Below are 14,421 nucleotides of genomic sequence, written 5' to 3' on the forward strand. Positions count from 1 at the left end.
AAAAAGGCATTGAGATGGTAAGAGTCTAGCTACTAAGGTTGGGGGGGAAGAAAAACAAAATAAAAACGAAATGCATAATCGTGCTGTCCCTTTCAAACCGCCACTGCCCCAACCGCGTTCATTGTATCGTGATTCTTGAGAACCTATTTTGCCTTTCTAACAAAATCAGGCAATCATGATACCCTCCCTCCTTGGTGTCTTTAGAAGACTGATATCAAGGCGGGGGGAGGGTGCAAGGACTTGTGTCTTCCAGGTCGGAATTGGTCCTTTACAGATCGGCGTCATCCTCATCGGGAAGGGGCTGCTGCGCGGCAGCCTCCATCTCCAGGCGGTACTTCTCGAGCTGCTCGTGGTCGACGGTAACCTCGGGAGGAGCAAGGGCGAGACCAGCGACGAACTCCTATTAAATGAATTAGTAATATGTTCCGAAAATCACAGTTCTTGAGCAAGGAATACGTACAAGGGTGGCGTTGCCAACCAACTTGCGGGCGAGCCACAGGAAGGGCTTCTCGAAGTTGTAGTTAGACTTGGCGGAGATGTCGTAGTACTGGAGGTTCTTCTTGCGGTGGAAGGTGATGGTCTTGGCCTTGACCTTGCGCTCCTTCACGTCGACCTTGTTACCACACAGAACGATGGGGATGTTCTCACAGACACGGACGAGGTCACCTGGAATATATGTGAGATGGTTGAAAAAAAAATCGGCTTCGTTATTGCTGTTGTTGTTACTTACGGTGCCAGTTGGGAACGTTCTTGTAGGTGATACGGGAGGTAACATCGAACATGATGATACCGGCCTGACCGTTGATGTAGTAACCATCACGGAGACCACCGAACTTCTCCTGACCAGCGGTGTCCCAGACATCGAACTGGATGTTACCCAAGTTCTATGGAAAAATTTCCGATTAGTCTGCTTCTCATAGGATGAGGCAATGAGAGGACCGTTTGGAAGCGGGGCTCTCGGCGGGGTATATATAAAACATACGGTAGTGAAAGCAAGCGGGTGAACCTCGACACCGAGGGTGGCGATGTACTTCTTCTCAAACTCACCAGTCAAGTGACGCTTGACGAAGGTGGTCTATTTGGTTGGCCGTTAGCGATCGAGTGATTCGTGGATGATAATGAGGCGGTCGTCGGGCAGATATTTTTTCCCGCCTTTGTTGACAAATGGCGGGGCAAGGGAGAGGGGGGAGGAGGAGAGGATGTTCGATAGTAGCAAGGCTATCATAGCCCTTTTCGGGGTTTCAATGATTGTTCGCTTCCACTGGAATGACCCTTTTTGTACTTTTGAAGACCGCCCGACGCCTGGATATTCAGTAATGGTCGCTTACCTTTCCAGTACCACCGTCACCGACCAAGACGAGCTTGAAGGTAGGGACCTGGGGAGTAGTCATTGCGAAAAACTGGCGATAGTGTAAACTCTTTAAAAGAGAAGGACAGAGCCGCAGGAAGTTTCGCGGGGAAAGTTGAGACTGTGGAAAAGAGGATGGTTTCGAAGGGGGGAAGGGAAGGAGGTGGATAATGTCAAAGGGAATTTTTGCCCGGTCGGCGGGCGGTCACGTGCCTGTGTGCCTGAAAGCCTGACGTAGTTGTTCTAAACATTTCTTTGAAATGTTCTTCCTGTGTATAACAATGCCTGACTATATAGTAGTAGGGTAGCATTTGCATCATTCTTTTGGATTGTTACTTTGCTATTATATTCTCATTTTACTCCTTGTCTAATTTTGTCTTTAGTTGCAAATATATCAATTCATTATTCATAAATTCAAAAGCGTATGAAAGTACCACTACACATAGCTCTATGGATTGGCAGAGAATACCACAACCAGAGGCAGATTACCATGTTCACAAAAAGCGAAAAGAGGGCCAGCCTCTCTAAAGCGGAATCAGGTGACATCCTAGAAGTCCCCGACCTCCCCAATTACGCTGAGGAGTGAGCTGCAGCTCTACTTCGGTAGTACGTAATCCACCTTCCTCCTTGCGCGATACCTTGATCACAACGGGTCGCTATCCATCCATATTCGTTAGCTTTTAAAATCCCCATGCAGCAACAAATTAACCATGGAAGGCAAATCAAGTTCAACATACCCCTTCATTTTGTTGAACCACCTCTGCGACCTTGGAAAGACGCTCATGATTTAACCAATTCACACTTCCAAAGGCCCGAACCAAGTCGCCAGCTTTAAGACCTGCCTGATCCGCCGGACTTCGTGATTCAACGCTGTTGACCTTGGCAAATGGTGTTCCGATAACACTCGCATCGGCAATGCTGCTCTCAAGAACAGGAGGTGGTGCGTGGGAAGATACACTAGTACCATTGGTCGCGGCAGTGGCCTGGGCTTTCTGCAGTTGCGCAAAGTGTGCATGCAGACCTTTCTCGAGGTACGTCATAATTTGTTTGTGGTCGTTTTGAATGTGAATCATGCGTACTCGCGTAATCCGTACTATCAAAATTCTCAGTAAAGTGAGGTGGTCAATGGATGTTCAGAGTTAAGTACCCTGTGGGATGTCGATATCGTCGCGAGGGTAGCCGTCAAAGGTTGTGAGAGTCGAGCGCATAGTGACTCCATGCTAGATAATGCGAATCTCATTAGAATCTTGGAAGATTTAAAAGAAAAATAAATTGAAACCTTGGAAGTTGGAACTCACCGAGGTCAGCACTGCGCTGAGCGCCTTGAGCTCCTCTTCGATCTTCTCCTTCTCCTGCATCAATTCAGGCATCGACAATTTGGACCAGTCACGCTGGATGCCCCCGGATGTCGGTCCAGAGGCCACAGTAGGAGCATGAATGTTGTCGCCCATAGCTGTTGGAAGTTCAATAAGTCATCGGGGAAAAGCAAGGTGGGGGGAAAGCTTGAACCATCGCGTGTAAATCACCAGGGCGGTGGGGCAGCAGTTTTATATAAGCGCAGCCGCACTATGCACAAATGGATGGATACATAGTACTCATCCATGTGCACAATCAACATTCCAATATTCAATATTTGAACGGTCTTCCCTATCCGCTTTCGTCCTTCCAAGGAAAAATCCCGATCACTTTTGCAAACTTGTCTTTCAAATTTGGAAGTTCAAACTCTCCAGGGTTGACTGATTGATACATCCTACATCCTTACGCTGCATGCTACCTTATATATTTTCAGTGTTCATGACCCAACCTTGGAATATCATGGAATTCTCCAGCTCAAAATGCAGAGCAAAGTCATTTCCTCTTCCAAGGCTCGAGTGACCACTCAATCCCTGCGCTTTGTGACCCTAGAAGTGGGCAGGATTTAAAATAAATTTGAATCCCACCTATCTAGTGGCCTCATCTCATGACGTACATGGATGGGATTCAAATTGCTGGGTCCTAATACCTCAGCAAAACAGCAGCCTGGAACCGACAAAGTTGCCTCCCATGGCGCGAAATTCATTAGCCGTGGTTGAACTGGGCGGAGTGTCGTCCTGAGGAAAGAAAGAGCCATCTTTCTTGCCATTGTGAACAAGAGTCCGCATTCTTTCCCACGCGGTGTCCAGTCCGTCGCGACTGCCAAACCATGACGCTTGAAATTTGTTTTGGGCACCGCGTGTGGTTTGATTGGGGCGCACAACCCTTGTCGTCGATCTTCATGATTCCCGCGCCTACCCCATACCAGCACGCCGCATCGAGGCTTGATCATGGAGAATAAGGATGAGGTTGAGGCAGAGAACCTGATAGCTCATGATGGGCTAGCCGACAGAAACGAAAGCCCAACGGGCGAAAAAACTCCAACACAGGCGACAGTCCCTACCTACAAGTTCAAGAAGTGGGTGGATAGCTTCCGAGCACGCAAATATGCGAATCCATACGTCTCCGAAAGACTCGTGGAGGGTTGGCCGAATGATTCTCGTATAGAAACTGCCAAACAAAGACGTGAACGTCTCTTGGAACTGGACTTGGAGTGGGGGATAAGCTCTGGAAATTGGTCACAACAGGAATGCAACACCCCCACCATGAGCCTTACAAGCGAAAGTATAGCGAGATCAAGGGCGACAACACAAAGCACAATAACGCAAAGCGAACTCTCTGTGCGGCATTCCGGAGACAGTTCCCGACCAAAGTTTAGCCCCTATGCGGATGAGCAATCGAAAATTCGAGCCAACAAGAGGCGTCTTGCGCTCCAGGAACTGACCGGGACTGAGGAGGACTATGTACTTGGCCTCAAGGCTTTGACTGGGGTGAGTGATGTTCATCTTTTCAACAGAATGACAGTTGTGACAAAGCTAATCATTCGACAGGTACTCTCGTTATTCGATGTCAGAATGCAGATCCAACACAACATTCAACAGATCTGTGAAATTCACGATCACTTTCAAGGCCGTTTACAGGAGGTGTCACCTTTATCGAGTCGTCAAACTCCAGAAGAGGCCTCCGATATTCTTTCCCGTGCATCGTCAAAGCGCTCGAGCGGCTTCCGAGGACTAAAGACTCTGCAGACTGGGTCGCTGAGAACCCGCAAGTTCAAAGCAAGAATCAATCAAGACTGTAGAAGTCTGTTCGCGGATCCAGCTGAAGTTCTGGAGGTAGCACGGGAAATTGAAAGACTTGTGGTATGTTTGAAAATATTTAGATCTGGAAGAATAATCATTAACCATATAGAAGACTTCATCTTTCTCGGCGTATGAAAAGTTCTGCAGCAACTATGAAATTCTATCAGAGGATGTCGCCATTCTGCGTCGTTCAATCCCGAATTGGTCGATCTATGATCAGGGCATTGAAGCGTTGTCAAAGTCTGTTGTTTCTATGAATAGTCTCAGACACGAGGAGAACAGGTCAATGTCAATGGCTGATTTGATGGTGAAGGTTTGAAACCATCTTCTCCTCATGTCATTTCCAAGCGCTAACCTTCTACTCAAAAGCCCATCCAGCGCCTGTGCAAATACCCACTGCTTCTCAACGATCTCCTCCGGGAGACACCTGTCGGTGACTGCCCAACTTCTCATGAAGGAATCCAACATATCCTGGACAACATACGGGGCCTTGTTCAACAGATCAATGCAGCTACTGGTAATCCAGTTAACCAGGATCGCATCAAAAAGACTTTGGCCCTACAGAAGAGAATTCAATTCAGTGACTCGGTATGTATGTCTCCCAAGGATACTGGAACTTGAATGGTCAATAACCTTTTGATGGGCAGTACGTGCTACAAGATATATACAAAGACCTTGGGCCAATGACTCTATGCGGGGTGCTATATGTCACCTATCAGACACCAGAACTCATCACTGGTGATTTCATGGTATGCGTTTTATTCCGTAGTTATTTTCTCATCGCAAAATCTATTGATGATTCCAATCGACTGGAACTTGTGGCTTGTATATATGTGCGTGAATCATGCTCGACCGTTATCCCAACTGGACAGGGTAGGTTCATTCCAGACTTTCCACCACAATTGGGAAATCTATCTGACTTGTTAGGAATCTACTACTACGATTGTCCGTTCACCTGGAAGATCTTGTTTTCGGACCAAGATGGGAACTTCGAACTTGTGCTTAGCGCATCCTCCGCCACTGAAGAAAAGCAGTGGCGCACGGAAATGTTGAAATGTCCAGTGCCTCCCGAAGCACGAAATCCCCACAAGTACTCTCTCCTGACCCTTGTTCTTGTACCTTTGGACAAGGCCTCGTACGGAGCGGGCTCTCTTTCACGAAGGTCCATGGATGCTGTGTCAATTTCACGCAGGTCCACGTCCCAGCACGTAGTCATTCGGAAGACGCGTTGTCCACGCAGCTATGACGAGTCCACGAATACTAGCAGTGAGATCGACCGACCCAAGTCTTCACTTGCACGTACTCCATGGGTTGTGACTGCAAGGCGAGTGGATCGGATCCGACTAGAGAAGCTGATTTCGGAGTACTATACGCGCGACGTGTTGCCATGGCCAGGAATGATCCTTGGCCGAGGGGACATGTTGTTCGGTCGTGGGTCGATCATGAGACATCTCAGTCTGCACAAAGGCTTCGCCAGGCGGTCCACCTCGATTAGCTCTACTCATTCTGGGCCCGTAGTCACCGAAACACAAGCCATCGACGATTATAACGGGGAGGAAAAGGAATTGATCACAAGTCAGGACGGATGTGGCGACCAGTACTCGCCAATGACGGATTGTGAATCGCCCAAAACACCCACATCAATTCTCGGGCGCTCCAGGACCGTCCGGTTTGGACCTAATACGGGCAAGAAGTCACTGACTTTACCCCGCGGCGAGAACCGTCCGAGCCAGGAGAGCAACTTGGAAACAACGCCTCCACGCAAGAAGTGGAGCTCACCGATGACCTTGTTGAGTGTATTATCACCGAAGAATCTCATCCGGTCTCGTGCGGAGACAGGGACGGAGGGTTGAATGGGGGAGATCATCGAAGCTTGGAAGTGGGACAGGGTGGATGGAGTCTGATGAAGCAATAGGACATATTATTGTTATTACATAGCTTGGCGAAGCAAAGGGCAAAGAATGGAAGGTATTGCATTATTGCACAGCTACTCCACTTAATGACGTCGTAGCAGGGAGCTGTTCCATGACACATGATCACTTCCATTGAGTAGTCCCGTGACGTCATACAATGACATACACCACCATCAGGTCTTTAAAGCTTCTCCCATTTCTTCTTTTTCACTTCAACCATAACTTCCAATTGAATTGACTTTTTGCCTCAATTTTACCACTACCCAACTTCTCCCAACCAAAATCAACTCAAATTTCCATCATGCCTCGCGCCAACGATACCGCTGCCAAGGTCTTCTACAAGGGCAAGACTGAAGACTTCATCGTCTTCGTTGACGACCTCGATGTCTTGCAGAAGTGGAAGAACGATCGCAGCATCGCTCTTTCTGATGTCTTGAACGGCTGGAAGATTCTTGTTTCTCACAGGTAAGCTTAAGCTCACCATGGCAATGGACATTGCCTGACCATCCGAACCTCCCCGACTAACGTATGATCACCCTATAGCCACGGCGCCCAGGGTATCCTGGACACTGCCAGCAAAGCCGCTCTGGAAAACGAGTTTGGTACCAAGGATGAGGACGCAATTATGACCAAGATCTTGGAAGGTGGTGAATTCCAAGCCAACACCGTTCGTGACCCATTTCCTATTTGAGACTTTTCTAGTCTTCCAAGAGCTTCCTTACTAATATACCTTCCTTAGAACCGTGAGCGTGAGGGCAACAAGAACGATTCCAAGGGCGGTGCCAACATTGGCCGGTAAATCCCTTCTGCTTTGAAAGTAATTCGGGGTCAAACATTGCGGTGCTACTACTCCCCCGCTTTCCCCGCTTCTCCGTTCCACATGAACCATCTCTCGATGATGCACGTCTACCCAATTTACTCATGCAAGGGGCTTGACATGGTTGATTATGATCGTGATCGTGCACGAGAGCATGTTACATTCCCACGGGAAGGTTTCCTATTTTTCTTTTCTTGGTTGTATTGCATAAGAGCAGTGGCTGGTTTCCATACTTTGATTTATACCATGAGATAATGAGACGGGGTTTCGACCTCATCATACAAATACCAAATACCAATATTGAAACCAAGATTCGAATCTGAGATCCGTCCCCATTTAATCACGAACAGCGTGATACTAGTTTCAAATGACGCAATATCGTAACATCATTAAGCCATTTCAGATCAAGCTAAAAGCCAAGCAAGCCCGTAAAGACGGGTCGGAATTACAAGTATGATACGTGATCAGGTAGCAATGACTTCAATCTCCTTGGCCCTGACCTTCCTCCTCTTGACAACCCATTCACCGAGCTCCGCCCAAACAGCTTCCTTCTCGGCAATGCTCATAGACGCCGCAAGCCCACTCGTAGTCGTGGCTACAAAAACCGGAGCGCCTCCCCAGACTCCAGGTAAACGCCCCATATTCTCACTCTCTCGCTGCCACCCATACGTAAATTCCTCCTTCCGAATTGCCCGCCCATGACGCACCCTCCAAACAGCCTCCCATATACTCTTGCCAACAAGACACACGGCCTCGGGCCGCTGAGCCGCAATCTTCGCTTCGAGAATGGGCACGCCCTCGTTCATTTCTGCTTTGGTGAGCATGCTTGCGTCTCGAGTGGGCCGCACGACAATGTTCGTGTTTCCTACGCTATATAGCTCAGGAAGCTTATAGCAGTCCGAGGGAGGATGGCGAATGCTGGTTATTCCCGACGAGTGCAGGAGGTGCCAGAAGCGATTTGAAGGGTGCGAGTAGGCGAAGCCGGTTGTTCCAGTCATGAGACCTGGATTCACGCCCACGAGGAGTAGAATTAGATTCGGTGGGATTGTGTCGCGGAGGAGAGAGGATGAGGCGGGTGGGGTGTCGGATGGACATATTGGTCTGCGTTTGCGGCGGTTTGGGGATGGAATTGCCGGCGAGGGCGAGGGTGAAGGTGCGATGGTTGAAGAGGAACGAGAACGAGAGCGGGTGGTTCGTGTGGAGGTGTTGATGGTTGACTTGAATGGCATGGACATGTCTCGCTGGGTCTTCATGCTCCTGGGACTAGCGGTGGCACTGCGGCTTTGGATTGTTTTGGTGGGTGTTGTTGTGTCTATTGCAGAGGGGTTTTGCTTTGATGAACAAGTTAATGGTTTTGGTGGCACTAGCGTAACAAGACCGCTTGGGTACTTGAAATGAGCCAAGGAGCCATTGAAGCTGGTAGCTTTGTTGACTGGTACGTCTTCGTCCCCAATGGGAATGTCGACATTATTTAGCTCACAGCCATTCCGAGAAGCAGTGGGTGGTGCCATATTATACGCTATAATCGGCAAGAAAAATAAGGGTTAGTTTTTCGTAAGGATAGATATTGTTCCAAGATTGACTCGCAACCTTGTGGTTAACAAGAAGCACTGGTTTACTGTCAAGATGGAATTAGAAACCAGTCCGGTCTAGACTCGTCACCAGGCCATCACAAGGCCATCACGTGCCCTCGCGCCACACCTTGTTAATTAGGCATTCAATTTGAAGTCACAAAAGCCGATGTGAGTACGAAGTTGTACTTTTTCCTTTCAAATGTTCGCTTGAATGTCGAGATGGGTCGTAAATGCTCCAGTGACATCTGGATAGAGTATTGGAATGGAAATTTGATCTGAAATTGCACAGAGTAAAAGCCATATCCGGGCCATAATATCAAAATCATACACCTCTAGGGTTGGGCAACATTGTATTCACTCATAATGTCTTCATTCGTATTATATCATTAGTATATACATAATATATGCTCGATACAATCAATGCATCGAAAAAAAAACAAACATTTGAAGGTTATGCCTTGAGGATCGTGGACCGTTTGGGTAATGTCCAAGGCTCCGGACATACTACTTCTCCCTCGCTGTATGCCCAGAAGTAGACACCAATGCCAATGAGATAATATCCCGCTGGATCAGTACCTTGATAGAGAAGCGCGGCAAGTAAGGCGCTGAGTGGATATATGATGAGTCGAATTTCGATACTCCGATGCGGAAATGTGCCCGCCAGTGGTTTCAGCGGCCATTCCCAGGCCAGACCGATTAATCCCATGATTAAATTGAGTATTTGGAGGATGGGTATTGGATTGACGGCGGCGTCCAGGTTTTTGGATAAAAAATCCCAGAAGATCTTGGGCCAGATGAAGCCTTGGATTGCGCTGGCGACTTGATCTATGTCGTATGTGTTAGCGCATAAGTTCATAGATTGGGGTTTGCGATATGATACGTACAAGCCGAAGCAACCATGATGAGCAAGCGGCCCCAATGGTTTTTGATCAGTCTGCCCATTTTGGTGAATTAAACCAGGAGTCGATATACGTGAATCTCTCGGCCAGCGAGGGACTCGGCAAGTTGAGGGAACGCTCGCCTGTGAAGCGTGTGCGTTGCGACCCAAGGTTTTTTTTTTTTTAGATATGCATGGAGGGGGGGATGATGTATATCGGTTGGAAATGCACAGAAGACTCCACACTGATAGAGTCTAGCTTCCCAGTGTTATTGCGCTGGCATGATTTGATTGATCTGGGGAAAGATGGTGATATGGTACAGTCATTCTGCAAGCGGGGGGAAGGACATGCATCTATACTTAGCGTATTCCGTAGAGGGAGGTCGCCACGGTAAAGATAGCCCGTGGATAAAATGTGGTATGTGACAACTGGGCGCCAAACGTGACCGATGCACCTCTGGGCAGTCCACCACCCATGTACGGAGTACATGACACTAAAAAAAAAGTCAGGGCTTCGTGATCCGCACGGATGCATTAAAGCGCCCTGGACCAATCACTACCCTGGAATGATCAGAATCCTTGACCACCCCCTCTTTTGGCAATTCTTCACGGAGTCGGGGTGCGGTGTGATTGGGGGTTGGGGATGTGACGGAGCGGATCTTGAAATGGACATGCACCTATCAAAAGCCGTAGAGGGAAAGGCTTGGCGTGATGAGATGCAGGTGAAAGCACGCGCTTCCAAGGAGTTTCACGCACAATTCGAATTGTACGATTTCAAGTGGCTTGAGCTGGCTTGGTTGGGTTTCGAACTCTTTTCTTTTCTCCTCACTCTTCTGCTTCGCTTCCCAATGTCTCTGAGGAAGTTCTTTTATCCAGACCAACAGCCGTAGATATAATTACAATTTACCACTCCATCCTGGTCCCTACCAGGCCATCCGAGATCGTATAGATGGTGAAATCTGGTTTCAGATTCATCAACCCCCGCTGGGATTGGTATCACACCCACTTCTTGGTACAAAATGTTGCCATTCAATCTAGAGTCAATTGGGACTCCGTGCACCGTCCAACTGTAGGAAATAAGCGGGATTCGGGAAAGCTGTGACAGTGCAGCTTGCGCCTAAAGTGGTATGCGTTGCCAGGTGGGTCGATACCTGTCGAGAATCAACATGATAGATTCAAGAGCGAGAACGAGAGATAACAATGAACCGAATCACACCATAAGCTTTTAACGAAGTTATTTTTGGTACGGAGCGACCGAACCGATTCAAGTGAATCAACCAAATGACATGCTTTCACCGACTTTGCCCCAGAATTTGGCAAGAGGATCCCGTGTGATGGGAAATGAGCGCTTGCAGATTGACTCTCATAGGTCAAACTCCCACAGTAACGGTTGAGCTTTTCAGTTGGCGCTGACCACTCACCAGCCCCCGTGAATCTTGACCCGGAGACTTTCCCCTCACTATTGGAAAATGTGGGAATTGTAGAATCCTTGTCAAGTGCAAAAAGTACAGTTCATCATGAACCATCCTCTCTCACTGGACGATAATCAGGAACCGAGGTGTCGGAATCAAGTTTATGCTTTTTACACAATGTGGACCATTCCGCGATGGATCATGGGCTTTTGACTGCAGTTCGTTTTTGCCATGTGGAGATTTAGGCCGATCTAGGAAAATGGCTTTCCAAAGTTTTTCAGAGCTATTTATAAACAGAAGAAGCCAAGAAAAAAAAGATAGAGACGAGGGTAATATTAAACGAAGGGATTGGAACTTTGGGAGATGCAAATGAGCCTTGATATGTAGGGTCACGGGGTTATCACGGGGTTGCTTTGACCTACAGAGACATTCTACACCTATCACATCATGGAAAACTCGGTGAATAAGGAAGAAAAGGTAAAAATAAAAAGGTAAATAGAGGAAATATTGGAAATATTGGAATACTAGAGAGAAAATAGAAGAGAAAAATAGATCAATATTAGACCAACTCAAAGCCAGATTGGCGGACACGGAAGCGACGTAATTATAGATCGGCCCCTCTCCCACACCCCTGCAGCTAAAACCACAACCCTGGGATTTTTTTCTGCTCTGAACTTCTTACCTTTTGGCTTTGTCTTCAATGTCATGACTCGTCCTTGACACCATCCACATTTCCTTGAAAACAAAAGATATCCGAGGAGTTCGTTGGCTCCTGCGTGATATTCGCATAACAACAACGCCACTTTTGTTGGGCCGAAATCCCCCTAAATCCCCGCTGGCGAATTTCATCGCAGTCACCTGGAACTACAGCGAAAAAAAACAAAGACTTCATATAGTGCCTGGCTTATACGGCAAGAAGCCGTCAATTCCGCAGAGAATCTCGGGTCTCGAACTCGTCGGTCAGATTGTAATCCGGGTAAAAGCCCATGGATCAGCAAACTCCCAGGCGCATTACCTCAACTGAATAACACTCGACCTTGAAGAGTTTGGAATACCATTTGAGAAAAACAAAACAGACTCTAAGATCACCCCTCTGAGGTCTTCTATACATCGCTTCTGGTTGCCGGTCAACCTACGTTGCTTGTCGCTCCTTTAATAAATTCACTATTGTCGCTGGTCGACAACACCCAAAACCACACGATATGGCTACGTCTAATATGGCTACGTCTAATATGTCTCGACTCCGAAGGGCCGAGCTCACTATGTCAAAACTTTGGTTCTACTTGATTTTCTGGGGTATACACTTCGGCATTTTTGCAGCGGGATGGTAAGACACGTGAATTGAACCTGAATTCAGAAGATAAGCAGCGCTAATATGGATTTTAGGTGGGCACAAGAAAGAGATAAACAACTGGCAGCCTTGAATGTCCTCAAGTACTCCGTATGGATATCTCGAGGGGCAGGTCTTGTCCTTTCTATTGATGCCACTTTGATCCTTTTGCCCATGTGCCGGAATGCACTGCGATGGCTCCGACCTCAAATTCGCTGGCTACCGTTGGATGAATCCGCATGGTTTCATCGTCAAATAGCATATGCGATGTTGGTTTTCACCTTCCTTCATGTGGCAGCCCATTACATCAAGTAAGTGTGTACGCCTCAGTTTGATTGACTCGATAGCTGACCGATTCAGTTTTTACAATATCGAGAAAGATCAAATCCGCCCCGTACTTGCGGTGGAACTACACTATAAGTCCGCAGCTGGTATCACGGGCCATGTTATGCTATTATGTATGTTGCTGATATACACAACCGCACACGCACGTATCCGACAACAAGCTTTCGAAACTTTTTGGTATACGCACCATCTCTTCATTCCATTCATGCTCGCTCTTTATACCCATGCAACCGGGTGTTTTGTGCGAGACAGCCCTGAACCATATTCCCCCTTTGCAGGTAAGGAGTTTTGGAGCCACTGTGTGGGCTATGAAGGATGGAGATGGGAGCTCGTAGCCGGCGCCCTGTACCTCTTTGAACGGCTGTATCGCGAGATTCGAGCTCGGCGGGAGACTGTCATTACCAAGGTCATCCGTCACCCATATGGTCTGTAACCCCCCCACGTCAACCGCTTCCTAGAAATTTATACTGACATAAAAAAACAGCCGCCATGGAAATCCAGTTTCAAAAGCCAAGCATGAAATATAAAGCAGGACAATGGCTGTTCCTTCAGGTTCCTGACGTCTCCACCACCCAATGGCACCCATTTACCATCACATCCTGCCCCTTCGACCCATACATGAGTGTCCACGTTCGGCAAGTCGGCGACTTCACTCGCGCCCTCGGAGATGCCCTCGGATGTGGTCCCGCACAAGCAAAGGATCTTGAAGGTCTAGATCCAAACGGAATGTACGAAGTTGCTCTCCAAAATGGCCAAACAATGCCAAAGATGCGCATCGATGGACCCTACGGAGCCCCCGCCGAAGACGTCTTCGAGAACGAAATCGCCGTCTTAATCGGAACAGGTATCGGAGTCACCCCCTGGGCATCCATTCTGAAAAATATCTGGCACATGCGCTCCGGTCCCAACCCGCCTCGCCGTCTGCGTCGTGTGGAATTCATCTGGATCTGTAAGGATACGTCCTCATTTGAGTGGTTCCAGGCTCTGCTCTCTTCTCTGGAGTCGCAGTCTGCGAGCGCGGCTGCTTTCGAGGGCAATATGGAGTTCTTGCGCATACATACCTACCTTACGCAGCGGCTCGATGATGATACTGCGGCAAATATCTACTTGAATTCTGTTGGTCAGGCTCTTGATCCGCTTACTGAGTTGCGGAGTCGGACAAATTTCGGGCGTCCGGACTTTAAGCGTTTGTTTACTGCAATGCGGAATGGTTTGTTGAATCAAACTTATATGCAGGGGTTGCAGACTCCGGCAACGGAGATTGGTGTTTACTTTTGTGGACCTAATACTGCGGCTTTGCAGATCGATGATGCGGCAAGATTTGCGTCGTCGAAGGATATTCGGTTCAAGTTCTGGAAGGAGAACTTCTAGTTGTGTTTCTGTTTCTTGCTTATCATCCCTTTTTGTTTTCTTTTCTTGAGCGAAGTCCATGACATCGCATGACCTTATGATTGACGAGTTTCTCTGTTTGTTCCCTCTTCTTCTTGGCCGTTTTTTACTGGTTTCATGTCGTTGTCTTAACGTTGTACCCCGTTCGTTGAGCCATACATACGACGGACTGGTTGTTCTCCTGTACTATAGTTGATGATACTGTGGGGTCTCATCAAAAGCTACATATGATACTACTATATCAAAGTATGACTATTCTTC

At 47.8% G+C, this 14,421-nt stretch overlaps 7 protein-coding genes across 7 annotated transcripts; 3 read left to right on the top strand and 4 right to left on the bottom strand.

Moving 5' to 3' along the window:
- Positions 1 to 268: 268 nt before the first annotated feature.
- N7466_005682 (Ran family GTP-binding nuclear protein) lies at positions 269 to 1,391 on the bottom strand (the record flags this gene model as incomplete). The annotated part of the gene is made up of 5 exons (XM_057165079.1): positions 269 to 400; positions 461 to 666; positions 731 to 884; positions 983 to 1,075; positions 1,329 to 1,391. 5 exons carry the CDS (start codon positions 1,389 to 1,391, stop codon positions 269 to 271), a joined length of 648 nt encoding a protein of 215 aa, XP_057020678.1.
- A 481-nt stretch (positions 1,392 to 1,872) lies between these two features.
- Positions 1,873 to 2,799, bottom strand: N7466_005683 (putative 26S proteasome non-ATPase regulatory subunit Nas2; the record flags this gene model as incomplete). The annotated part of the gene is made up of 4 exons (XM_057165080.1): positions 1,873 to 2,004; positions 2,086 to 2,441; positions 2,496 to 2,568; positions 2,647 to 2,799. 4 exons carry the CDS (start codon positions 2,797 to 2,799, stop codon positions 1,873 to 1,875), a joined length of 714 nt encoding a protein of 237 aa, XP_057020679.1.
- An 852-nt stretch (positions 2,800 to 3,651) lies between these two features.
- Positions 3,652 to 6,356, top strand: N7466_005684 (putative Rho guanyl nucleotide exchange factor; the record flags this gene model as incomplete). The annotated part of the gene is made up of 6 exons (XM_057165081.1): positions 3,652 to 4,191; positions 4,252 to 4,563; positions 4,613 to 4,816; positions 4,873 to 5,091; positions 5,151 to 5,376; positions 5,431 to 6,356. 6 exons carry the CDS (start codon positions 3,652 to 3,654, stop codon positions 6,354 to 6,356), a joined length of 2,427 nt encoding a protein of 808 aa, XP_057020680.1.
- Positions 6,357 to 6,717: 361 nt separating this feature from the next.
- Positions 6,718 to 7,215, top strand: N7466_005685 (SBDS family protein; the record flags this gene model as incomplete). The annotated part of the gene is made up of 3 exons (XM_057165082.1): positions 6,718 to 6,881; positions 6,960 to 7,083; positions 7,156 to 7,215. 3 exons carry the CDS (start codon positions 6,718 to 6,720, stop codon positions 7,213 to 7,215), a joined length of 348 nt encoding a protein of 115 aa, XP_057020681.1.
- Positions 7,216 to 7,697: 482 nt separating this feature from the next.
- N7466_005686 (mismatch-specific DNA-glycosylase) lies at positions 7,698 to 8,744 on the bottom strand (the record flags this gene model as incomplete). The annotated part of the gene is made up of 1 exon (XM_057165083.1): positions 7,698 to 8,744. The coding sequence occupies one exon, from the start codon at positions 8,742 to 8,744 to the stop codon at positions 7,698 to 7,700; it is 1,047 nt and encodes a 348-aa protein (XP_057020682.1).
- A 514-nt stretch (positions 8,745 to 9,258) lies between these two features.
- Positions 9,259 to 9,749, bottom strand: N7466_005687 (uncharacterized protein; the record flags this gene model as incomplete). The annotated part of the gene is made up of 2 exons (XM_057165084.1): positions 9,259 to 9,632; positions 9,692 to 9,749. The coding sequence occupies 2 exons, from the start codon at positions 9,747 to 9,749 to the stop codon at positions 9,259 to 9,261; spliced, it is 432 nt and encodes a 143-aa protein (XP_057020683.1).
- A 2,549-nt stretch (positions 9,750 to 12,298) lies between these two features.
- Positions 12,299 to 14,142, top strand: N7466_005688 (putative NADPH oxidase (NoxA); the record flags this gene model as incomplete). The annotated part of the gene is made up of 4 exons (XM_057165085.1): positions 12,299 to 12,423; positions 12,483 to 12,737; positions 12,787 to 13,196; positions 13,256 to 14,142. The coding sequence occupies 4 exons, from the start codon at positions 12,299 to 12,301 to the stop codon at positions 14,140 to 14,142; spliced, it is 1,677 nt and encodes a 558-aa protein (XP_057020684.1).
- Positions 14,143 to 14,421: the final 279 nt, after the last annotated feature.

Source organism: Penicillium verhagenii (assembly GCF_028828195.1).
Source record: "Penicillium verhagenii strain IBT 33310 chromosome Unknown utg000006l_segment0_segment0, whole genome shotgun sequence".
NCBI classification, from domain to species: Eukaryota; Fungi; Ascomycota; class Eurotiomycetes; order Eurotiales; family Aspergillaceae; genus Penicillium; species Penicillium verhagenii.